Source organism: Rhinoraja longicauda, chromosome 36, assembly GCF_053455715.1.
Source record: "Rhinoraja longicauda isolate Sanriku21f chromosome 36, sRhiLon1.1, whole genome shotgun sequence".
NCBI lineage: Eukaryota > Metazoa > Chordata > Chondrichthyes > Rajiformes > Arhynchobatidae > Rhinoraja > Rhinoraja longicauda.
The window spans coordinates 16,223,048-16,248,121 of NC_135988.1; the positions used below are offsets into that span (position 1 = coordinate 16,223,048).

The 25,074-nt window shown below is 50.9% G+C and overlaps 1 protein-coding gene across 1 annotated transcript in view; it reads right to left on the bottom strand.

The window, feature by feature from the left end:
* Positions 1 to 25,074, bottom strand: part of gfra2b (GDNF family receptor alpha 2b) — a 158,942-nt gene that overhangs the window by 7,580 nt on the left and 126,288 nt on the right. The window contains 5 exon segments of the mRNA XM_078429022.1: positions 1,693 to 1,746; positions 11,165 to 11,266; positions 11,268 to 11,350; positions 14,010 to 14,144; positions 21,371 to 21,480. Of these exon segments, the coding sequence (XP_078285148.1) occupies positions 1,693 to 1,746; positions 11,165 to 11,266; positions 11,268 to 11,350; positions 14,010 to 14,144; positions 21,371 to 21,480 (484 nt within the window).

A 25,074-nucleotide genomic window follows, 5' to 3' on the forward strand; every position in this document is an offset into this window, starting at 1 on the left:
GAGGCAGGAAACATGTTCCCAATGTTGGGGGAGTCCAGAACAAGGGGCCACAGTATTAAGAATAAGGGGTAGGCCATTAGAACGGAGATGAGGAAGAACTTTTTCAGTCAGAGAGTGGTGAAGGTGTGGATTCTCTGCCTCAGAAGGCAGTGGAGGCCAGTTCGTTGGATGCTTTCAAGAGAGAGCTGGATAGAGCTCTTAAGGATAGCGGAGAGAGGGGGTATGGGGAGAAGGCAGGAACGGGGTACTGATTGAGAGTGATCAGCCATGATCGCATTTGAATGGCGGTGCGTACAGGCTCGAAGGGCTGAATGGCCTACTCTTGCACCTATTGTCTATTGTCTATTACCCAGCACATCCAGAGAAACCCATGACCAGGGCGGCACGGTGGCGCAGCGGGTCGAGTTGCTGCATCACAGCCCCTGAGTCCCCTGGATCGATCCAGACCACGGGTGCTGCCCGTACAGAGTTTGCACGTTCTTCCCGTGACAGAGTGGATTTTCTCCGGGTGCTCCACTTTGATTCCACACTCTACAGACGAATACGTTTGTAGGTTAATTGGCTTCTGTAACTTGTCAATTGTCCCTAGTGTGTGTAGGATAATGTGACCGCAGGTTGGTGAGGACTCGGTGTGCCAAAGGGCCTATCTCCACACTGTTTCTCTAAAGCCTAATGAAAAGTCTACACCTGGAAGCCAGTCTCTGCAGTGTGACTTACACATTCCAACAGTAGCTGGACCCCTTTACTCCTTATTCTGGTTGTACATCCCTCTAGCATTGCCAAAGATAGACACAAAAAGCTGGAGTAACTCAGCGGGTGAGTGCATCTCTAGAGAAAAGGAATATGAAGTGATGTTCTGGGCGAAACATAGGTTTACTAGGTTAATTCCCGGAATGGCTGGACTGTCATATGTTGAAAGACTGGAGCGACTAGGCTTGTATACACTGGAATTTAGAAGGATGAGAGGAGATCTTATCGAAACGTATAAGATTATTAAGGGGTTGGACACGTTAGAGGCAGGAAACATGTTCCCAATGTTGGGGAGTCCAGAACAGGGGCCACACAGTTTTAAGAATAAGGGGTAGGCCATTTAGAACTGAGATGAGGAAAAACTTTTTCAGTCAGAGAGTTGTAAATCTGGTGGAATTCTCTGCCTCAGAAGGCAGTGGAGGCCAATTCTCTGAATGCATTCAAGAGAGAGCTAGATAGAGCTCTTAAGGATAGCGGAGTCAGGGGGGTATGGGAGAAGGCAGGAACGGGGTACTGATTGAGAATGATCAGCCGTGATCACATTGAATGGTGCTGCTGGCTTGAATGGCCTCCTCCTGCACCTATTGTCTATTGTCTATGGAAGGGTCTCGACCCGATACGCCACCTATTCCTTTTCTCCAGAGATGCTGTCTCACCCTACTGAGTTACTCCAGCGTTTTGTGTCAATCTTCGGTTTAAACCAGCATCCGCAGTTCCATCCCACAACTTTATTTTTCGGGGATTGCACGTAAGGTCAGTTGTCCGTGATGTCTATGGACACTTCCGGTCACTCCTGAAGCTTGTTCTCGTGTGAAACCATGCTCATACCAAGGTTTCTTCACCGCCTAAAGAAACTATTGCTCAGATCAATCCCTTCTCGGCTACTCTTCAAACACAATAAAGTGCGTGAAATAAAGCATGCAAAATAAAAATAGGACCTACCTCAGGAAGGCAACGACTCTGCTCTTTGGAGATATTGAACTTTGGCCCGTTATCCTGGAACAAGAAGGCAACACCTGATTATCAATCAATAGGTTCAGCAATACACCACTTACTGATGTGATCGACCTAATGGACTCTTTTGGTGCTACAGATTTCTTGGTTTATGATCTCCCAAAACGCTGACCTTTTTGTTCAAAACCGAGAAATCACACAAGGAACTGCAGTTGTTGCTTCATATTTGAAAAAAAAGACACAAAGTGCTGGAGTAACTCAGCGGGTCACTGCTGGAGAATCCCCCGGAGAACTTGAGCAGGTGAAACGTCACCTTTCCATGTTCTCCAGCGATGTGTAGGAAGTGGCCGCAGAGGTCGGTTCATACTGAGATGGACACAAAATGGTGGAGCAAGTCACTGTTGCAAGCTCCTGTGACCACCCTCTCAGCCAGTACAGCACTGCTAAAGCCCCCTCATCCAGGCGAGCTACCAGACCCAAGGTCTCCATGTCATCTCGGGCACAGGTTCATAATCCCAAGGCACAGCTTCAAAATAAAAGGATGAGTCTTATTCCCAGGGCCAATAGTCACTGCTCAGGCAAAGCACAAATGAAGGCATTGTCCACCTGTCTCTGTCACAGTTCGTTGTTGACAAATCAGCTGTTGAATTTCCCACATTACCACATGGATATTTGGATATCTTTAAGCCAGAGACAGATCGATTCTTGATTAGTGCGGGTGTCAGGAGTTATGGGGAGAAGGCAGGAGAATGGGGTTAGGAGGGAGAGATAGATCAGCCATAATTGAATGGCGGAGTAGACTTGATGGGCCGAATGGCCCTGATTCTGCTCCTAATACTTATGACCTTATGACTACGTCGTCTCTTTAGTACAAGTTTGAAGAGGATCACAAGCCGAAACTTTGCCCATCCATGTTCTCCAGAGGAGCTGCCTGCCCGTAGAGTTATTCCAACACCTTTTGGCTTATGTTGTACTTGTGTAAGGCTAGTTTGTACCCATGGTATGTTCTGACTGCGTAGCATGCAAACAAACCTTTTTACTGGACCTCAGTAGACGTGACAATGAGAAACCATGACTAATATCAACCCAGAGGGGAAGATCTGGAAACAACTCCTAGGATTTGAGACCAAAATTAATAAATGAGAGGAAAGATAGATGCAAAGTGCTGGAGTAACTCAGCGGGTCAGGCAGCATCTCTGGAGAACATGGATGGGCAAAGTCTCGGCTTGGGATCCTCTTCAAACTTCAGAAGCCGATGTTGTCATCAGGGTCATAAGTGATAGGAGCAGAATTAGGCCATTCGGCCCCATCAAGTCTACTCCGCCATTCAATCATGGCTGGTCTATCTCTCCCCCCTAACCCCATTCTCCTGCCTCCTCCCATCTCTGGAGAAAAAGGATGGGTGACGTTTCAGGTTGGGACCCTTCTTCAGTCTGACTCAATCACATTAACATTTCCTTCCCCCCAGTTATCAGCTTTGCATCAAATCCCAAGGTATCGAGGACTTGTTGATGGAAATGTTTTCAGTTGTTGAGATCTGGCCCGAAAATCAACGCGTGGAGAATTGTTGTAATCATTTGAGCAGTGCTGAACTACTATCTGTAGTGGTGCTGGCTCGAAGGGCCGAATGGCGTACTCCCTGCACCTATTGTCTATCTACCTCTTTGGTGACCCTCGGACTATCCTTGATCGGACTTTGCTGGTTTTACCTTGCACTAAAAGTTATTCCCTTACCGTGGTGTTTATACACTGTAAATGGCTCGATTGTAATAGACAATAGACAATAGGTGCAGGAGGAGGCCATTCGGCCCTTCGAGCCAACACCGCCATTCAATGTGATCATGACTGATCATTCTCAATCAGTACCCCGTTCCTGCCTTCTCCCCATACCCCCTGACTCCGCTATCCTTAAGAGCTCTATCCAGCTCTCTCTTGAATGCATTCAGAGAATTGGCCTCCACTGCCCTCTGAGGCAGAGAATTCCACAGATCACAACTCTCTGACTGAAAAAGTTTTTCCTCATCTCAGTTCTAAATGGCCTACCCCTTATTCTTAAACTGTGGCCCCTTGTTCTGGACTCCCCCAACATTGGGAACATGTTTCCTGGCCTCTAACGTGTCCACCCCTTGATAATCTTATACGTTTCGATAAGATCATGTATAATCATGTATTGTCTCTCTGCTGGCTGTTTAGCACAGCAGACGAGAGCTTATCACAAAGTACCTCGATACATGTGACAATAAACTAACCGAAAAGCTTGAATGAATTCATGACCTTGAACGCAGACAAGCAAAAACTCTGAAAGCCAGTGGTAAAGTTAAGCAACTCGATGCTGAATTGCATGCAGTGGGTTCTTCAAGTAGGTCATGGTGTGCATCAAGACATTTCTCCGCTCCTCCCTCCGCAAGTTGTTTAGTGCCCCATCAATCTCTGACTACCAGGGATCTACAGAGGAGATTAATGAATTCAAACCGACCATTTCTCTTTTCCATATGCATGTATTTTCATCGGCTTTGCAGATGCAGTTGTCGGTGTTGGACCAGAGCGTCAGAGACTTCTGACAGGTAAGAACAGAAATCTTGGCTACAAGTGTATAATTAAGACTATTATCATACAGATATACAGCTAAAAAGCTGCAGTTCCACTTCTCCGTATTTTAATTTCCGTTCATTGGAACTGAAGGCTTCCATTTCAAAAGCCAACCTGTTATCTACCTCAAAAAGTCATCGAGTCAAACAGTACAGAAACAGGCACTTCGGCCCGACTTGCCCGTGCGACCCAATAGACGCATCTACAGTAGTCCCACCTGCCCGCTATTTGGCCCATTTCCCTCTAAAGCTTACCTGCCCAAACACCTTTTAAATGTTGTTATAGTACCTGCTCAACTATCTTCTTTAGTTTAGTTTAGTTTGGAGATACAGCACAGAAACAGGCCCTTTGGCCATCGAAACGGCACTGACCAGCGTTCTCCGCACATTAACACTACCTCTACACACAGGAGAGGAGAGGAGAGGGGAGGTGAGGAGTGGTGAGGCGAGGGGAGGGGAGGGGAGGTGAGGGGAGGGGAGGGGAGGAGAGGGGAGGAGTGGTGAGGCGAGGGGAGGGGAGGTGAGGGGGGAGGTGAGGGGAGGGGAGGTGAGGTGAGGTGAGGAGAGGGGAGGTGAGGGGAGGGGAGGTGAGGTGAGGTGAGGGGAGGGGAGGTGAGGGGAGGTGAGGTGAAGTGAGGAGAGCGGGAGGGGAGGAGAGGGGGAGGTGAGGGGAGGAGAGGGGAGGGGAGGGGAGGGGAGGGGAGGGGAGGGGAGGGGAGGGGAGGGGAGGGGAGGGGAGGGGAGGGGAGGGTGAGGTGAGGGGAGGGGAGGTGAAGTGAGGAGAGGGGAGGGGAGGTGAGGTGAGGGGAGGTGAGGAGAGGGGAGGTGAGGGGAGGGGAGGGGAGGGGAGGGGAGGGGAGGGGAAGGGAGGGGAGGGGAGGGGAGGGGAGGGGAGGGGAGGGGAGGTGAGGGGAGGTGAGGGGAGGGGAGGGGAGGAGAGGAGAGGGGAGGTGAGGTGAAGTGAGGAGAGGGGAGGGAGGAGAGGAGAGGGGAGGTGAGGTGAGGGGAGGGGAGGTGAGGTGAGGGGAGGTGAGGTGAGGGAGGTGAGGTGAGGGAGGTGAGGTGAGGGGAGGAGAGGGTGAGGGGAGGTGAGGGGAGGTGAGGTGAGGGGAGGGGAGGTGAGGGGAGGTGAGGTGAAGTGAGGAGAGGGGAGGGGAGGAGAGGGGAGGTGAGGGGAGGAGAGGGAGGGGAGGGAGGGGAGGGGAGGGAAGGGAGGGGAGGAGAGGGGAGGGGAGGTGAGGAGTGGTGAGGCGAGGGGAGGGGAGGTGAGGTGAGGTGAGGTGAGGTGAGGGGAGGTGAGATGAGGAGAGGGGAGGGGAGGGGAGGAGAGAGGAGGGGAGGGGAGGGGAGGGGGGGGAAGGAGAGGAGGAGAGGGGAGGGGAGGTGAGGAGTGGTGAGGTGAGGGGAGGGGAGGTGAGGGGAGGGGAGGTGAGGGGAGGGAGGTGAGGGGGGAGGTGAGGGGAGGGGAGGTGAGGTGAAGTGAGGAGAGGGGAGGGGAGGTGAGGTGAAGTGAAGGGAGGGGAGGGTGAGGGGAGGGGAGGTGAGGGGAGGGGAGAGGGGAGGGGGAGGTGAGGAGTGGGGTGAGGTGAGGGGAGGGAGGTGAGGGGAGGGGAGGTGAGGGGTGGGGAGGTGAGAGGGAGGTGAGGGGAGGGGAGGTGAGGTGAAGTGAGGAGAGGGGAGGGGAGGAGAGGGCAGGGAGGGGGTGGTGAGGTGAGGTGAGGTGAGGGTGAGGTGAGGTGAGGGTGAGGTGAGGTGAGGTGAGGTGAGGTGAGGTGAGGTGAGGTGAGGTGAGGTGAGGTGAGTGAGGTGAGGTGAGGTGAGGTGAGGTGAGGTGAGGTGAGGTGAGTGAGGTGAGGTGAGGTGAGGTGAGGTGAGTGGTGAGGGGAGGTGAGATGAGGAGAGGGGAGAAGGGAATGGGTGACGTTTTGGGTCGAGACCTTCTTCAGACCCTTAGCACATTACAAGGCCAGGCCGATGATCAACCCAAGGCAGGGCTTCATACCTCTTCAGACCCTGAGAGCATCGTTAGAGCATTAAATTGTTATTTCCTTTTGCCAAACGAAAAGACGCATTGAGTCAAAGAAATATATCCTTGTCATATTTCACTGCCACACTCCATGCTTGAGAAAAAACCTTTTCAGTCAGAGAGTTGTAAATCTGTGAATTCTCTGCCTCAGAGGCAGTGGAGGCCGATTCACTGGATGCTTTCAAGAGAGAGTTAGATAGTAGAGCTCTTAAAGATAGGAGCGATAGAACGATGCCATCTGGAGCCACGCTCCTGGTAGGGTCCCCATGGCGGTAGGCGAGGGGGGAGGTCCTTGACAAAGAGCGATCCAACCAAGACTCAACGGGTGGAACAGGCGGAGGATGATGGCTGACTTTAGTGGAGCGTCACAACGGCTGGGAAGGCAGAAGAGGGTCCCCGGTCGTCTTGGACTCCACGCCACTGGATCCTGAACCAGATCTGTCAAGGACCGTGTGGTGGCTGTCTGTGCTCCAGTCTCTCCACGTTAAACAAAGTCACGCACAGGCGTCCGACCCCTATGGAGAGGACAGTCACACTCGCTTCCAGTGACCGCCGATGATGATGAGACATACTAATACCTCAGTCTGAAGAAGGGGTCTCGACCCGAAACGTCACCCATTCCTTCTCTCCAGAGATGCTGCCTGACCCGCTGAGTTACTCCAGCTTTTTGTGAATATATTAATACCGAATTATTTCCGTCGACGAATAGTTCATGAACATCTAACCCGCCCCATGATTGGTGCTGTGCATCATGATGTGTCAAATGCTAACGTGGGGAGTATGATTTACGGATGCCATTGTTATTTAATCTCACTCCTTGCTTCACGGCAGCCCACTTGAATGACTAAATTGTTCGTTAAATCGAGTCCGTGAAAGCCAATGCCACTGTCGGGGAGTCAACATTTCCACAGATCAAAGACCACCTACTTATGGAACGTACTCATAAAAGTCATAGAGGCAGGAATTAGGCCATTCGGCCCATCGAGCTTACTCCGCCATTCAAATTTCCTTTCCCATGATTCTCAGTCTGAAGAAGGGTCTGGTCCAAAAAACGTCACCCATTCCTTCCCCACAGAGATGCTGCCTGTCCCGCTGAGTTACTCCAGCTTTTTGTGTCTATCATTGTAGTGCATATGATAGTGTATAAAATGGCGACTGTAACTTTAAGAACCGAGTACTAGAGTGGTTTGATTTGTGCCATGTGACATATTCAATTATCTTATCAGTCTCATGAATATGTGTGAGTGTGCACAGTGTACTTTAGCAAAATAATGAAGACCCACACTGGCCACATTGCACTGAAAAACTGTTTTTTTTCTATTTTAGTTTAGGTTAGAGATACAGCGCGGAAATAAGCCCTTCGACCACCGACTCCGCACCGACCAGCGATCCCCGCACATCCTACACACACTAGGGACAATTTACACATACACCAAGCCAATTAACCCACAAACCTGTACGTCTTTCAATGTTGTACAGGGCCCTAGTGAGACCGCACCTGGAGTACTGTGTGCAGTTTGGTCTCCAAATTTGAGGAAGGATATTCCTTGCATATTGAGGGCGTGCAGCGTAGGTTTACTAGGTTAATTCCCGGCAATGGCGCGGACTGTCATATGTTGAAAGCGACTGAGCGACTAGGCTTGTATACACTGGAATTTAGAAGGATGAGAGGAGATCTTATCGAAACGTATAAGATTATTAAGGGGTTGGACACGTTAGAGGCAGGAAACATGTTCCTAATGTTGGGGGAGTCCAGAACAAGGGGCCACAGTTTAAGAATAAGGGGTAGGCCTTTGTAGAACTGAGATGAGGAAAAACATTTTCAGTCAGAGAGTTGTGAATCTGTGGAATTCGCTGCCTCAGAAGGCGAGTGGAGGCCAGTTTTCTGAATGCATTCAAGAGAGAGCTAGATAGAGCTCTTAGGATAGCGGAGTCAGGGGGTATGGGGAGAAGGCAGGAACGGGGTACTGATTGAGAATGATCAGCTATGATCACATTGAATAGTGGTGCTGGCTCGAAGGGCCGAATGGCCTCCTCCTGCACCTATTGTCTATCTATTGTCTATTGTGGGAGGAAACCGAAGATCTCGGAGAAAACCCACGCGGTCACGGGGAGAGCGTACAAACTCCGTACAGACAGCGCCCGTAGTCGGGATTGAACCTGAGTCTCCGGCGCTGCATTCGCCGTAAGGCAGCAACTCTGCCGCTGCGCCACCGTGGCCGACCACACTATCTGCATGCTAAAGAATTAATATCTTACAACCTGGGTTGAAGCGTGAGATGCTCCTACTGATAGCAAACATCTGTCTGCTTCTGCTCCAGCTTGCAGACAGCTACAGAGCTGTGACTGATGTTTCTGGCACTCACCCTGATCACTGTCAAACCGTTCCACTAAATGTTAAAAATTAATCGTAAAGTATCACTCCTTCAAGATGATATGAAGGATGCAGTGCACAGTGGGGATTCACTTGCTTTAAGTTTGGTTTAGTCCTAGAGACACAGCATGGGAACAGGCCCTTCAGCCCACCGAGTCCATGTCGATCACTGATCACACGTACACTAGTTCAAGGGAGAAGGCAGGAGCGGGGTTACTGATTGTGCATGGTCAGCCATGATCACGGTGAATGGCGGGTGCTGGCTCGAAGGGCCGAATGCCTACTCCTGCACCTATTGGCTATTATCTACTGTCTAATCCATGGGACTCTGGGGACTATTTACGGAAGCCAATTAGCCTACAAAACCCGCACGTCTTTGGGATGCGGGAGGAAACCGGAGCACCCGGAGAAAACCTGGGCAGTCATAGGGAGAATGTGCAAACTCCACACAGACAGCAGCCGTAGTCCAGTTAGTCCAGCATTTTGTGTCTATCTTCTTAAAGTCTGTGTTTGGTTTAGAGATATAGCATGGAAACAGGACCAATAGACAATAGACAATAGGTGCAGGAGTAGGCCATTCGGCCCTTTGAGCCATTCGGCCTTGAGCACACCCTGCCCACACCGACCATCGATCACCCGGTCAAGCTAGTTCTATGTTATCCCACTTTCCCATCCACTCCCTGCACACTAGGAGCAATTTATAGAGGTCAATTAATAGACAATAGACAATAGGTGCAGAAGTAGGCCATTCGGCCCTTCGAGTCAGCAATAGACAATAGACAATAGACAATAGGTGCAGGAGTAGGCCATTCAGCCCTTCGAGCCAGCACCACCATTCAATGTGATCATGGCTGATCATTCTCAATCAGTACCCCGTTCCTGCCTTCTCCCCGTACCCCCTCACTCCGCTAGTCCTTAAGAGCTCTATCCAGCTCTCTCTTGAAAGCATCCAACGAACTGGCCTCCACTGCCTTCTGAGGCAGAGAATTCCACACCTTCACCACTCTCTGACTGAAAGACCGCCATTCAACGTGATCAATGTGAATTAACCCACAAACCCGTACATCTTTGGGATGTGGGAGAAAACTGGAGCACCCAAAGAAAACCAACATGGCGACAGAGAGAACGTGCAAACTCCACACGGACAGCAGCCGGTGTCAAGGTCGAACCCGGGTCTCTGGCGCAGTGAGGCAGCAACTCTACCGCTGTGCCACCTATGTTTGGTGCCTATGTTTGGTGCCTAGTTTGGTGCCTATGTTTGGTGCCTATGTTTGGTGCCTATGTTTGGTGCCTATTTGGTGCCTATGTTTGGTGCCTATGTTTGGTGCCTATGTTTGATGCCAGTGCACTTCACCCGTCCCTTATGCCATGACGGGTTCTGGGCTATCCACAGACTGGCCACTCTCCCTTCCTCTGTTCCCCACACTTTCCCCCCCCGCACTGCCCAGCCTCCCCGATCACCACCCTTGCTGCCCACAGGGATAACGTGCAAACTCCGTACAGACAGTGCCCGCCGTCAGGAATCGAACCTGGGTCTCTGGCGCTGTGAGGCAGCAACTCTACCGCTGCACTGCCAAGCCATGTTCAGCGCAGATACCGAGGGCCAAAGTACCATTGTGTGCTGTACACCAGTCCTGCCTAAATCTGGGAGAATCTTAGAATCTACCCACATTCCCGAAACAACTCGAAAACGAATTCTCCCACTAACCCACACACTAGCGACAACTCACAGTGCCAATTAACCTACCACCCCCTGGTCTTTGGAGACAAAGGACCCCCTTCCTCTGTACCCCCTCCTCACTGTTTTTACAAAGTGTTAAATGGTCAGCTCAACATAGATTACCACATCTACACCAAACCCAAACCAATCAGGATTAGATGAGGGCATTCGATTCAATTTGAGATACCAGCTATCAAGACAGATGTGTACAGCAATTAATTCCTCCCTCACACAATTAAAGCATGGAATAGTCTTCACCCTACTATAGTTACTCAACCAGACACAACTACATTTAAGGCAGCTCTTCTTCTCCAAGAAGCCCTTCTTGCTTAAGTCCGTAAGCCACAGAGAGTGGTGAATCTGTGGAATTCTCTGCCACAGAAGGTAGTTGAGGCCAGTTCATTGGCTATATTTAAGAGGGAGTTAGATGTGGCCCTTGTGGCTAAAGGGATCAGGGGGTATGGAGAGAAGGCAGGTACGGGATACTGAGTTGGATGATCAGCCATGATCATATTGAATGGCGGTGCAGGGCTCGAAGGGCCGAATGGCCTACTCCTGCACCTATTTTCTATGTTTCTATGTTTCTATGTACTCCGCCACCTCCAGTTTAAATTCCATTTGGAATATTTTGGAGGACCAAGGACCAAGAATCAAGAACCACTGCCCAAGCCCCTCAGACCACCAGCCTTCGCTGCCATGCTTCGATTCTGGTGGGTGGCATGATGTTGGGTGTTGGACACAAGGGTTGGTACCTGCAGACCCGGGCACATGCTGAGGATGTTGGCATCGTCCGCCGTGGTGATCTCCTTGATGGGGTCGGACGGCTGGGCACTCTGCACCGTTTTGTCGGTCTTTCAGCAGCGATGTGGACTGGGTGGGCAGAGAGCTCCTCCACAAATTCACATCTGTGCCGTTACCAAAGGCCTGCATCGCGTTTCCTGAAAAAAAACACACACACAGATTAGTTGTGTGTAGGAAGGAACTGCAGAGGCAGACACAAGCTGGTATCACAAAAAGATCTGAAGGGTCTGAAGAAGGGTCTTGACTCGAAACGTCACCCATTCCCTCCCTCCTAGATGCTGCCTGACCTGCTGAGTTACTCCAGCATTTTGTGATACCTTCGATTTGTACCAGCACCTGCAGTTATTTTCCGACGGACACAAGCTGGAGTAACTCTGGGTCAGACAGCTTCTGTGGTGAAAAGGAACAGAAACACGGAAACATAGAAAATAGGTGCAGGAGTAGGCCATTCGGCCCTTCGAGCCTGCACCGCCATTCAATATGATCATGGCTGATCATCCAACTCAGTATCCTGTACCTGCCTTCTCTCCATACCCTCTGATCCCTTTAGCCACAAGGGCCACATCTAACTCCCTCTTAAATATAGCCAATGAACTGGCCTCAACTACCCTCTGTGGCAGAGAATTCCACAGATTCACCACTCTCTGTGTGAAAAAAAACGTTCTCATCTCGATCCTAAAAGACTTCCCCCTTATCCTTAAACTGTGTCCCCTTGTTCTGGACTTCCCCAACATCGGGAACAATCTTCCTGCATCTAGCCTGTCCAACCCCTTAAGAATTTTGTACGTTTCTATAAGATCCCCCCTCAATCTTCTAAATTCCAGCGAGTACAAGCCGAGTCGATCCAGTCCTTCTTCATATGAAAGTCCTGCCATCCCAGGAATCAATCTGGTGAACCTTCTCTGTACTCCCTCTATGGCAAGACCCTTCTCCAGACTGAAACGTCACCTACTCCTTTTCCCCAGAGATGCTGTCTGACCCGTTGGGTTAAATCCAGCTTTTTGTGTCCAGACACAGTTTAGTTAGTGTAGTTTATTGCCACATGTACAGTGAAAAGCTCTCTATCCAGCCAGTGGAAAGACAATACGTGATTACAATCCAGCCATCTGCAGTATACAGATACATGATAAGGGAATAACGTTTAGTGCAAGGTAAAGCCAGCAGAGTCCAATCAAGGATAGTCCGAGGGTCTCCAATGAGGTTGATAGTAGTTCAGCTCTGCTCTCTGGTTGTGGTGGGATGGTTCAGTTGGGAGGAACACAAGTGCACATTTTAACGACAATGGTCACTGTGTGATCTACATGAAATGTGCTGAAAGTGTTAACGGTGGTCATTTGATGAAATACATCTTTTCAACCCACGCAAGTAACAAGAGTAAAGCTTGTCCACACTTGAGTAAAATCGTGGGGTGGGGGGCGCCATTTTTGGGGGGCAAAAATGGCCAAGAACTTGGCCGGAGATGGAGGTTTCAATAGTCAATAGTCAATTTATTTGTCACATACACATAAATGTGCAATGAAATGAAAAATTACCCGCAGTTCAACAATAAGACCAATAAGAATAATCAATAAAAATGCAATAACACATACAATCATAACCAACACCAAACAAAAAAACATCCAAGGCGCTTTGAAAGGAAGAGGGAAGGGTGGAGAGGCAGTGAGAACTACAGAGGGCATTCCTGTGTGTATCTGCTCAGCAGCTCGAACACAGGCATTGAAATCAGGCTTACAAAAAACACCCCCCAAAATGCTGGAATAACTCATTGGTCAGGTAGCATCTCTGGAGAACATGGGATGGATGACGTTTCAGGTCTGAAGAAGGGTCCTGACCCAAAACGTCACCTATCCATGTTCTCCGGAGATGCTGCCTGACCCACCGAGATTCTCCAGCATTTTGTGTCTATCTCCCGTGAAGCACGGATGGATGGATTGGGCAAAGCAGTGGTCAGGGAGCCTCATCTAACTGGAGTGCAGTGGGGAGACGTGTACAATTACCGAGTGGACACCAGGGCATTGAGTCCGAGGGGTGGGGGGGGGGGAGGGGAGGGGAGGTGGGGGGGAAGGGGAGGTGGGGGAGGGGAGGTAGGGGGGGGAGGGGAGGTAGGGGGGGAGGGGAGGTGGGGGGAGGGGTGGTGGGGGGGGAGGGGAGGTGGGGAGGTGTAGGTGGGGAGGGGAGGTGGGGAGGTGTAGGTGGGGGGGGAGGGGAGATGGGGGGAGGGGAGGTGGGGGGAGGGGTGGTGTGGGAGAGGGGAGGTGGGGAGGTGTAGGTGGGGGGGAGGTGGGGAGGTGTAGGTGGGGGGGGAGATGGGGGGAGGGGAGGTGGGGGGGTGGGGGGGAGGGGGGGTGGAGGAGGGGAGAGGAAGTGGGGGGAGGTGGGGGGGGAGGGGAGGTGGGGGTGCGGGGGAGGTGGGGAGGGGAGGTGGGGGTAGGGGGTGCCCTTTATGTGGCAACTCTTTGTACGCCAAGGTAGGCAAAACAAAGCATCTCAACTGTGACTTCTCACAGGTGGTGAAAACATGTAGCTCGTCTCTCATCTCAACCGCCGGCCAAGTCAGAGAATGTGCAATAATTCACCACAGCTTCCTAGTTACAAAAGAACGCTTCAATGGGTACACTTGTGCTGACAATCTTCTCGCTCTCCTTGTTGTGCGTCAGCTGGGACGTGAAGGTCTCAGCCACAGTCACCGGCAGATGCCTGATGTACGTGGTGTAAACCAACCTGAGGCCTTGGGAGTCTGCAGAGACTGGGAGGTGCAACGACACAGAGGCCCGTAAACCATGGCGGCCCACTTACTCAGGCAGACGTTCTCCTTGAAGTAGTTGAGGAACTTGTCGCACTCTTCCTTCTGGTTGCCGCTGCCGCTGCAGGTGCACCAGGGAGCCACCATCGAGCCCGCCGTGTCCACATAGTTTGGTGTTATGTCACTCCCTGCAGAGAACAAAACCGGTCTTGGGTTTCGAGGAGATGGACAGTCACAGAAAGCTGGGGCAACTCGACGGGTCAGACAGCTTGTGTGGGAAGGAAACATAGAAACATAGAAAATAGGTGCAGGAGTAGGCCATTCGGCCCTTCGAGCCTGTACGCACAGCCATTCAATATGATCATGGCTGATCATCCAACTCAGTATCCTGTACCTGCCTTCTCTCCATACCCCCTGATCCATTTAGCCACAAGGGCCACATCTAACTCCCTCTTAAATATAGCCAATGAACTGGCCTCAACTACCTTCTGTGGCAGAGAATTCCACAGATTCACCACTCTCTGTGTGAAGAACTGCAGCAGATGCTGGTTTACACCGAAGATAGACGCAAAATGCTGGAGCCACTCAAAGGGAGGGGAGGTGGGGGGGGAGGGGAGGGGGGAGAGGAGATGGGGGGTATGGGGAGAAGGCAGGAACGGGGTTCTGATTGAGAATGGTCAGCCATGATCACATTGAATGGTGGTGCTGGCTCGAAGGGCCGAATGGCCTAATCTTGCCCCTATTGTCTATTGTCTATTGACAGGCAGCATCTCTGAAGAAAAGGAATAGGTGACACTTCGGGTTGAGACCTAACCAGTATCTGCAGTTCCTTTCTACACAGTTCCTTCCCATGAGAAGCATTGATACTTCCAGGGTATCAATTGGTTTTCAGGGGTTACGGGGAGAGGGCAAGAAAATGGGGTTGAGGGAAAGATAGATCAGCCATGGTTGAATGGTCGAGTAGACTTGATGGGCCGAATGGCCTAATTCTGCTTCTATCACTTATGAACTCATGATATGGACATTAATGAGAGCACGCTATTGACATGGTGACCCCAGAGTGCATGCTCTGAGTGAAGGAAGGACACCAGGCAAAGTTCACAATGCACCATCTCGCAAACAATATTCTGTTAATGACCAAGAGAGTTTTGGTTATTTGGTTGAGAATTACGAGGATGTGGCCAGGGTCTGAGCAATGGGCGGTCACGGTGGCGCAGCGGTAGAGTCGCTGCCTTACAGCGCTTGCAGCGCCGGAGACCCTGGTTCGATCCTGACTACGGGTGCTGTCTGTACGGAGTTTGTACGTTCTCCCCGTGACCTGCGTGGGTTTTCTCTGAGATCTTCGGTTTTCTCCCACACTCCAAAGACGTGCAGGTTAGTAGGTTCATTGGCTTGGTGTACGTGTAAATTGTCCCTAGCGTGTGTAGGATAGTGTTAATGTGCGGGGACCGCTGGTAGGTGCGGACTCAGTGGGCCGAAGGGCCTGTTTCCGTGCTGTATCTCTAAAATTATAGGGCGAGGTTGAGTAGGCTGGGACTCTATTCCTTGGAGCGCAAGAGAATGAGGGATGATCTTACAGAGTTCAGTTCCGTTTGGTTCAGTTTATTGTCACGTCTTCCGAGGTACAGTGAAAAGCTTTTGTTGCGTGCGGTCCAGTCAGGGGAAAGACAATAAATGATTGCAATCGAGCCATTTACAGTGTGCAGATACATGATAAGGGAACAACGTTTAGTGGAAGGTAAAGCCAGCAAAGTCCGATCAAGGAACCTCCGAGGATCACCAAAGAGGTAGATAGTAGTTCAGCACTGCTCTCTGGTTGTGGTAGGATGGTTCAGTTGCCTGATAACAGCCGGGAAGAAACTGTCCCTGAGTCTGGAGGTGTGCGTTCTCACACTTCTGTACCTTTTTGCCCGATGTGAGAGGGGAGAAGAGGGAGTGGACAAGGTGCGACTCATCCTTGACATGGTTGTCACCTTGGGAGCTCCACAACCAACAGTTCTGTGAAACCACCTTCACTGCCCTGGGGCAGGGGGTGCGGCACAGAGGTGCAGCGGGTAGAGCCACTGCCTCACAGCGCCTGAGACCCGGGTTCAACCATGACCAAGCGTGCCGTCTGTGTGGAATTTGTACGTTCTCCCTGTGGCCCTCGTGGGTTTTCTCCGGGTGCTCCGGCTTCCCCCTCACACTCCCAAAGATGTGCGGGTTTGTGGGTTAATTGGCCGCCTGTAAATTGTCCCTGGTGTGCGGGGAGATGGGAAAGTGGGATCACGTTGGACTAGCGTGAACGGGTGATGGACACGGTGTGCTGAAGGGCCTGCCTCCAGATCTCGAAACCAAACACAGACTTTACAAAGAGAGACACAAAATGCTGGCATTAGACAGCAGGTCAGGCAGCATCTCTGGAGGAAAGAAATCGGTGACGTTTCGGGTCAAGACCCATCTTTAGACTGAGTCTGAAGAAAGGCCTCGACTCGAAGCGTCACCTATTCCCTTTCTCCAGAGATGCTGCCTGACCCGCTGAGTTACTCCAGCATGTTACTCCGGCTTGGACTCGCTGGAATTTAGAAGATTGAGGGGGGATCTTATAGAAACTTACAAAATTCTGAAGGGGTTGGACAGGCTAGATGCAGGAAGATTGTTCCCGATGTTGGGGAAGTCCAGAACAAGGGGTCACAGTTTAAGGATAAGGGGGAAGTCTTTTAGGACCGAGATGAGAATGTTTTTTTTCACACAGAGAGTGGTGAATCTGTGGAATTCTCTGCCACAGAAGGTAGTTGAGGCCAGTTCATTGGCTATATTTAAGAGGGAGTTAGATGTGGCCCTTGTGGCTAAAGGGATCAGGGGGTATGGAGAGAAGGCAGGCATGGGATACTGAGTTGGATGATCAGCCATGATCATATTGAATGGCGGTGCAGGCTCGAAGGGCCGAATGGCCTACTCCTGCACCTATTTTCTATGTTTCTATGTTTCTATCTTTCCTGCACAGGCTTTAAATTTCCCCGATGTGGGACGAATAAAGGAATATATTATTATTATTTAAGATGACGTTTGGAGGCCACTTCCTTGTGGGAGAGTTAGGAATGGGCACAAATTGCTTTTGATGTATTGAGATGGAAGAGGCCAACATTGAAATTAACCAGACAGCGCAGAAAGCAAAACATAACGATCACAACTCCCTCGACTGTGGAGTCTCTCTCTCGACAGAGAGTAGAAGGCTGCCTTGATTGTCAGATGAGCCATCTGAATAAACGTTACTGGCAGAATGTCAGAGAGCCAGCCCAACCAGAGAAACCGGAGATCATTTCCTTTTGGAGAAATAATTTACCTTTGTCTACATCTACCTGGAATTAAACTTGAGGCCTTCGACGTTCAAAGGAGCAACTTATGGGTCAAGTAATTTGCTTAAAAGTACTTAGCATGGTGAAATTGGTGCTTTCATCTGTGTAGCGAACATCACACGCTGTGACTCTAGCCTTGCATGAAGAAAAAGCCCTTTGAAGTTTCGCCCTGCGTAGTACTTCCTTGAATTTGTCAAATTTAGGGCCACTTTAAAAAGTGAAGGGGGCTTTTTATGCGTAGGAAGGAACTGCAGATGCTGGTTTACACTGAAGGCAGGCACACAGCAGGCGGCATCTCTGGAGAGAAGGAATGGGTGACGTCTCGGGTCGAGACCCTTCTTCAGACTGAGAGTCAGGGGAGAGGGAGACACAGAGATGGAAGGGTGAGGTTTGAACAGCACCTTATATTTTGCTTGGGCAGCTTACAGCACAGCGGTATGAATATTGACTTCTCTAACTTAGACAATAGACAAAAGGAGGCCATTCGGCCTTTCGAGCCAGCACCGCCATTCAATGTGATCATGGCTGACCATTCTCAATCAGTACCCCGTTCCTGCCTTCTCCCCATACCCCCTGACTCCGCTATCCTTAAGAGCTCTATCCAGCTCTCTCTTGAATGCATTCAGAGAATTGGCCTCCACTGCCTTCTGAGGCAGAGAATTCCACAGATTCACAACACTCTGACTGAAAAAGTTTTTCCTCATCTCAGTTCTAAATGGCCTACCCCTTATTCTTAAACTGTGGCCCCTTGTTCTGGACTCCCCCAACATTGGGAACATGTTTCCTGCCTCTAACGTGTCCAACCCCTTAATAATCTTATACGTTTCGATAAGATCTCCTCTCATCCTTCTAACTTCAAGTGACCCTTGCTTTCCCTCTCTCCCCATCCCACCCCCTTCCTGGTTCTCCGACCAGTCTGACTGTCCTCCTGAATTAAATTTTGTCGTTGTATGCTTTGTTATCACCTTCCCCCAGCTAATGATGATCTATGCTGCATTTTCCTTGATCTCATCCCCTTTGATGTCTCGTTTTCACGCCTTAACCTTCCTTATCTCTGTGTCTCCCTCTCCCCAAAATCTCAGTCTGAAGAAAGATCTTGAAACGAAACGTCGTCCAATCCTTCTCTCCGGAGATGCTGCCTGTCCCGCTGAGTTGCCCCAGCATTCTGAGGCTGTTGACGTGCTCTTTATTTGCAGATGGTCCTAGCAGGCTTCTTTGCCTCCTGAGAGTGTCGCTCTCCACCCCTACCCCCCCCCATCCTCTCCCCCCTCCGACCCCTCTGCTACAGTCAGTCCACACCCCCCTCCACCCTCCATCCTCCACCCACCCCTCCGCTACCATCAAGTTCCAAGTTCCAGACATCTTGTACATGAGTGTTAAAACAGAAACATAGATAATAGGTGCAGGAGGAGGCCATTTGGCCCTTCGAGCCATTCATTGTGATCATGGCTGATCATCCACAATCAGTAACCTGTGCCTGCCTTCTCCCCATCTCATAGACATAGAAACACAGAAAATAGGTGCAGGAGGAGGCCATTTGGCCCTTCGAGCCAGCACCGCCATTCATTGTGATCATGGCTGATCATCCACAATCAGTAACCCGTGCCTGCCTTCTCCCCATATCCCTTGACTCCACCAGCCCCTGGAGCTCTATCTGACTCTCTTTTAAATTCATCCAGTGAATTGGCCTCCACTGCCCTCTGTGGCAGAGAATTCCACAGATTCACAACTCTCTGGGTGAAAAAGTTGTTTCTCAACTCAGTTTTAAATGGCCTCCCCCTTTATTCTTAGACTGTTTGGCCCCTGGTTCTGGATTTCTGGAATTTGTTTTCAAAATCAATTCCATAAAAAATTTACATTTGTCGGCAATGTGGAGGTTTTCAGGAGTGTTTTGCTGCTTTACCACTTGGAGTTATTTTTTTTAAAAGCCTTTATGTAACCATCTCCCTCAGTTGCCCTCGATCCCAGCTGAGAACGCTGGAGACCCTCCCGAGATGCTGCCTGTCCCGCTGTGCAATTGTCCCCACTGCGTTGTTGCTCAGGAGAAGAGGAGGGTGGGGATGAGGGGGCGGTGAGGATCAATAGACAATAGGTGCAGGAGGAGGCCATTCGGCCCTTCGAGCCAGCACCACCATTCAATGTGATCATGGCTGATCATTCTCAATCAGTACCCCGTTCCTGCCTTCTCCCCATACCCCCTGACTCTGCTATCCTTAAGAACAGTATCTGGCTCTCTCTTGAATGCATTCAGAGAATTGGCCTCCACTGGCTTCTGAGGCAGAGAATTCCACAGATTCACAACTCTCTGACTGAAAAAGTTTTTCCTCCTCTCCGTTCTAAACGGCCTACCCCTTATTCTTAAACTGTGGCCCCTTGTTCTGGACTCCCCCAACATCGGGAACAGGTTTCCTGCCTCTAACGTGTCCAACCCCTTAATAATCTTATATGTTTCGATAAGATTCCCTCTCATCCTTCTAGCAGGTCAGTAGCAAAGATACCAGAGGAGCAAGATAGACCACTCGACCCTAAAAACCGTAGTAGGTCACGGCGGCCATTTTAGTCGGCAGAAAATTGCAGAAACATTTAAAAAGAAAAATAACAACAATCTGTGAGTTGGTAGACGAGATATATTCTACATTTTTATGGTATCATCACACATACTGTTCCCCCAAAACACTGATTACACTGCGAGAGGCGGGTTTTGCTTACTAAAATGGCGGCCGTTACGCTCTTTTGCGTACTACACTTCAGTATGGGCGATTTTGACGGAGTGGTTCATCTTACTCCTCTAGTATCTTTGGTTAGGAGGTAGGGGTGAAGGTGGGGGTGAAAGTGAGAGGGTGAGTGGGTGAGGGTGAGAGGGTGAGAGGGTTGGGGTGAGAGTGAGAGGGTGAGAGGGAGGGGGTGAGAGTGAGAGGGTGGGGGTGAGAGTGAGAGGGTGAGAGGGAGGGGGTGAGAGTGAGAGGATGGGGGTGGGGGTGAGAGTGAGAGGGTGGGGGTGAGAGTGAGAGGATGGGGGTGGGGGTGAGAGTGAGAGGGTGGGGGTGAGAGTGAGAGGGTGGGGGTGAGAGTGTGAGGGTGAGAGGGTGGGGTGAGAGTGAGAGGGTGGGGGTGAGAGTGAGACGGTGGGGGTGAGAGGGTGAGAGGGTTGGGGTGAGAGTGAGAGGGTGGGGGTGAGAGTGAGAGGGTGGGGGTGAGAGTGAGAGGGTGGGGGTGAGAGTGAGAGGGTGGGGGTGAGAGGGTGAGAGGGTGGGGGTGAGAGTGAGACGGTGGGGGTGAGAGGGTGAGAGGGTTGGGGTGAGAGTGAGAGGGTGGGGGTGAGAGTGAGAGGGTGGGGGTGAGAGTGAGAGGGTGGGGGTGAGAGTGAGAGGGTGAGAGGGAGGGGGTGAGAGTGAGAGGATGGGGGTGGGGGTGAGAGTGAGAGGGTGAGAGGGAGAGGGTGAGAGTGAGAGGATGGGGGTGGGGGTGAGAGTGAGAGGGTGGGGGTGAGAGTGTGAGGGTGAGAGGGTGGGGTGAGAGTGAGAGTGTGGGGGTGAAACTGAGGGGGTGAGAGTGAGAGGGTGGGGTGAGAGTGAGAGGGTGGGGGTTTGAGTGAGAGGGTGGGGGTGAGGGTGAGAGGGTGGGGGTGAGAGTTAGAGTGAGAGGGTGGGGGTGAGAGTGAGAGGGCGGGGGTGAGAGTGAGAGGATGGGGGTGAGAGTGAGAGTGTGGGGGTGAGAGTGTGAGGGTGAGGGTGAGAGTGAGAGGGTGAGAGGGTGGGGGTGAGAGTGAGAGGGTGGGGGTGAGGTTGGAAGTCCGTTAGTTCATTAGTGATAGGAGCAGAATTAGGCCATTCGGCCCATCAAGTCTACTCCGCCATTCAACCATGGCTGATCTATCTCTCCCTCCAAACCCCATTCTCCTGCCTTCTCACCATAACCCCTGACACCCGTCCGAATCAAGAATCCATCTATCTCTGCCTTTAAAAACATGCACTGGGGCCGGGGGTAAAGGTAACCCTTCACAACCATGGACCGATACAGAAACACAATGGTGGCCTGGCAAGGCTGGTGGCAAGGCTGGAGATCTCAGTACTCACCAATCAGCCCGGAGTAAGAGAGTAGACAGGCAGCGTAGTTTTCCCTGAAGCAGCCGCTCCCAGCCTGTGTGGAGGGCTGGCAGTTGGACAAGAAGTCTGCCAGTCTCGACCTGGGGAGAGAAACGGAAAACATAGAAACATAGAAAATAGGTGCAGGAGGAGGCCATTCAGCCCTTCGAGCCAGCACCACCGTTCAATATGATCATGGCTGATCATCCAAAATCAGTGCCCCGTTCCTGCTTTCTCCCCATATCCCTTGATTCCGTTAGCCCAAAGAGTTATATCTAACTCTCTCTTGAAAACATCCAGTGAATTGGCCTCCACTGCCTTCTGTGGCACAGAATTCCATAGATTCACAACTCTCTGGGTGAAAAAGTTTTTCCTCACCTCAGTCTTAAATGGCCTCGCCTTTATTCTTAGACTGTGGCCCCTGCTTCTGGACTCCCCCAACACTGGGAACATTTTTCCTGCATCTAGCCTGTCCAATCCCTTAAGAATTTTGAAGGTAGACATGAAATGCTGGGGTAACTCAGCAGGACAGGCAGCATCTGGAGAGATGGAATGGGTGACGTTTCGGGTCAAGACCCTTTGCCTGAAGATGGGGTTCGACTCAAAAACGTCGCCCATTCCTTCTCTCCCGAGATGCTGCCTGTCCTGCTGAATTACTCCAGTATTTTGCGTCTATCTTCGATGTAAACCGGCATCTGCAGTTCTTTCCTACACCCTTAAGAATTTTTATATTTCTATAAGATCCCCTCTCATCCTTTTAAATTCCAGTGAATATAAGCCCAGTCGATCCATTTTTTCATCATATGTCAGACCCGCCATGCTGGGAATTAACCTGGTGAACCTACGCTGCACTCCCTCAATAGTAATAATGTCCTTCCACAAATTAGGAGACCAAAACTGCACACAATACTCAGCCCACTGCATGGTGGTGACCGGTCATCTATCAACAGCCACCGCACTGGAGAGTTTAGTTTAGTTTAGAGATACAGCACGGAAACAGGCCCTTCAGCCCACCCAGTCCGCACCAAAACCAGCGATCCCCGCACACTAACACTGCCCCACACACACTAGGGACGATCTACACACTTACACCGAAGCCAATTTAACCGGCAAACCTGAACGACTCTGGAGTGCGGGAGGAAACCGAAGATCTCAGAGAAAACCCCTCGCAGGTCACGGGGAGAACGTGCAAACTCCGTACAGACAGCGCCCGTAATCAGGATCGAACCCGGGTCTCTGGCGCTGAGAGCGCTGTTAGGCGGCAACTCTACCGCTGCGCCACCTTGCCGCCCTATCATGGACGAGTTGGCCGAAGGGCCTGTTTCCGCACTGCATGACTCCTTGACTCCAAATCTGCACTAAGAACCGAGTAATGTGGCGATGGCCATGAAATCGCTGAATTGCCACAAGTTCCCATCATTGGGTAGCCGCCCGGTGTATTAGAGTCATAGAGTGATACAGTGTGGAAACAGGCCCTTCGACCCAACTTGCCCACACCTGCCAACGTGCCCCATCTACACTAGTCCCGCCTGCCCGCGGTTTGCTCCATATCCCTCCAAACCCGTCCTATCCATGTACCTGTCTAACTGCTTCTTTAACGTTGGGATAGTCCCAGCCTCAACTACCTCCTCTGGCAGCCTGTTCCACACACCCACCACCCTTTGTCCTCACTGCCCTCTCTACAGCGGAGCTGCCTTCAGGCCCACAACCATACCATTGACAGCAGTAAGCCACTCTGTTCAGAGGTGGTTGGGGAGAGTTTTACACCCCCGTTTCCCCGTTCGACTGGAGCCCACGGTGAGGAGCAGACCGGCAGTCGGAGCGAGCGACTGACAGATGTGTGACAGATGTGAGGCCCAGCGCAAATTGGAGGAACAGCACCTCATATTTCACTTGGGCACCTTACACCCTCAGCGGTGGGAACACTGACTTCTCTAACTTCAAGTAACCCTTCCTTTCCCTCTCTTTCTCCATCCCACCCCCATCCTGGTTCTCCGACCAGTCTGACTGTCCTCCCGATTAAATGTAATCTTTGTAAGCCTCGTTGTCACCTTCCCCTTGCCAACAATGATCCGTTCTACATTTTCCCTGAGCATCGCCCCCTTTGCTCTCTTGTTTTCACACCTTGCCCTTCCATACCCCTGCGTTTTACCTCTCCCCTGACTCTCAGTCTTAAGAAGGGTCTCGACCCCAAACTTCTCTCCAGAGATGCTGCCTGACCCATTGAGTTACTCCGGCTTTTTGTGCCCATCTTCAGTGTAAACCAGCGTCTGCAGTTCCTTCCAAAATACTTCCTAATACATCTATGTATAGTATATCTGATCTGTTAGCATGCAAGACAACGCTTTTCACTGCACCTCGGTACATGCGACAATTATTACCCAAACCTAAACCTAAAAATATCAACGTCAACTTGAAAAAGACCAATGAGCAGCTGCAATTTAAAACCTTCCCCCCCCCACGGAATCTGTCTTCCCCGCACAGATTTGTCCTGCAGTACATTTCTGCTTGTCTGACTTTGTCTACTGTTTAACCTCCTGGGGATTTAAGAGAGCACAGGCCAGCTGTGTTAGAGTCTGCAGCATCAGGGGACAATTGATCACATCTGCGCTTCGAAACTCCAAGCCAGAAAGACATTGGACACAAAGCCCCTTTCACACAAAGGGTGGTGGGCGTGTGGAACGAGCTGCCAGAGGAGGTAGTTGAGGCTGGGACTATCCCAACGTTTAAGGAACAGTTAGACAGGTACATGGATAGGACAGGTTTGGAGGGATATGGACCAAGCACGGGCAGGTGGGACTAGTGTAGCTGGGACATGTTGGCCGGTGTGGGCAAGTTGGGCTGAAGAGCCTGTTGGTCTCCAGGTGTTTTGCTGGACAGAGGGGATGTGCTGGCTTTAATCCCTCTCCCTCCCCTTCCCTACGATTGAAGAAACATAGAAACATTTGGTCCTTCGAGCCAGCACCGCCATTCAATGTGATCATGGCTGACCATCTAAAATCACTACCCCGTTCCTGCTTTCTCCCCATAATCCCTTGATTCCTTTAGTTCCAAGAGCTAAATCTAAATCTCTCTTGAAAACATCCAGAATTGGCCTCCGCTGCCTTCTGTGGCAGAGAATTCCACAGATTCACAACTCTCTGGGGTGAAAAGGTTTTTCCTCATCTCAGTCCTCAATGGCTTACCCCTTATTCTTACACTGTGACCCCTGGTTCTGGACTGACCCAACATCGGGAACATTTTTCCTGCATCTAGCCTGTCCAATCCTTTAAGAATTTTATATGTTTCTATACGATCCACTCTCATCCTTCTAACTTCATGTTCCCAATGTTGGGCGAGTCCAGAACAAGGGGCCACAGTTTAAGAATAAGGGGTAGGCCATTTAGAACTGAGATGAGGAAAAACTTTTTCAGTCAGAGAGTTGTGAATCTGTGGAATTCTCTGCCTCAGAAGGCAGCGGAGGCCATTTCTCTGAATGCATTCAAGAGAGAGCTGGATAGAGCTCTTAAGGATAGCGGAGTCAGGGGGTATGGGGAGAAGGCAGGAACGGGGTACTGATTGAGAATGATCAGCCATGATCACATTGAATGGCGGTGCGTACGGGCTCGAAGGGCCGAATGGCCTCCTCCTGCACCTATTGTCTATTGTCTATTGTCTATTCAGATTGTGCGGTTACATCTGCTGTTGTTACCCAG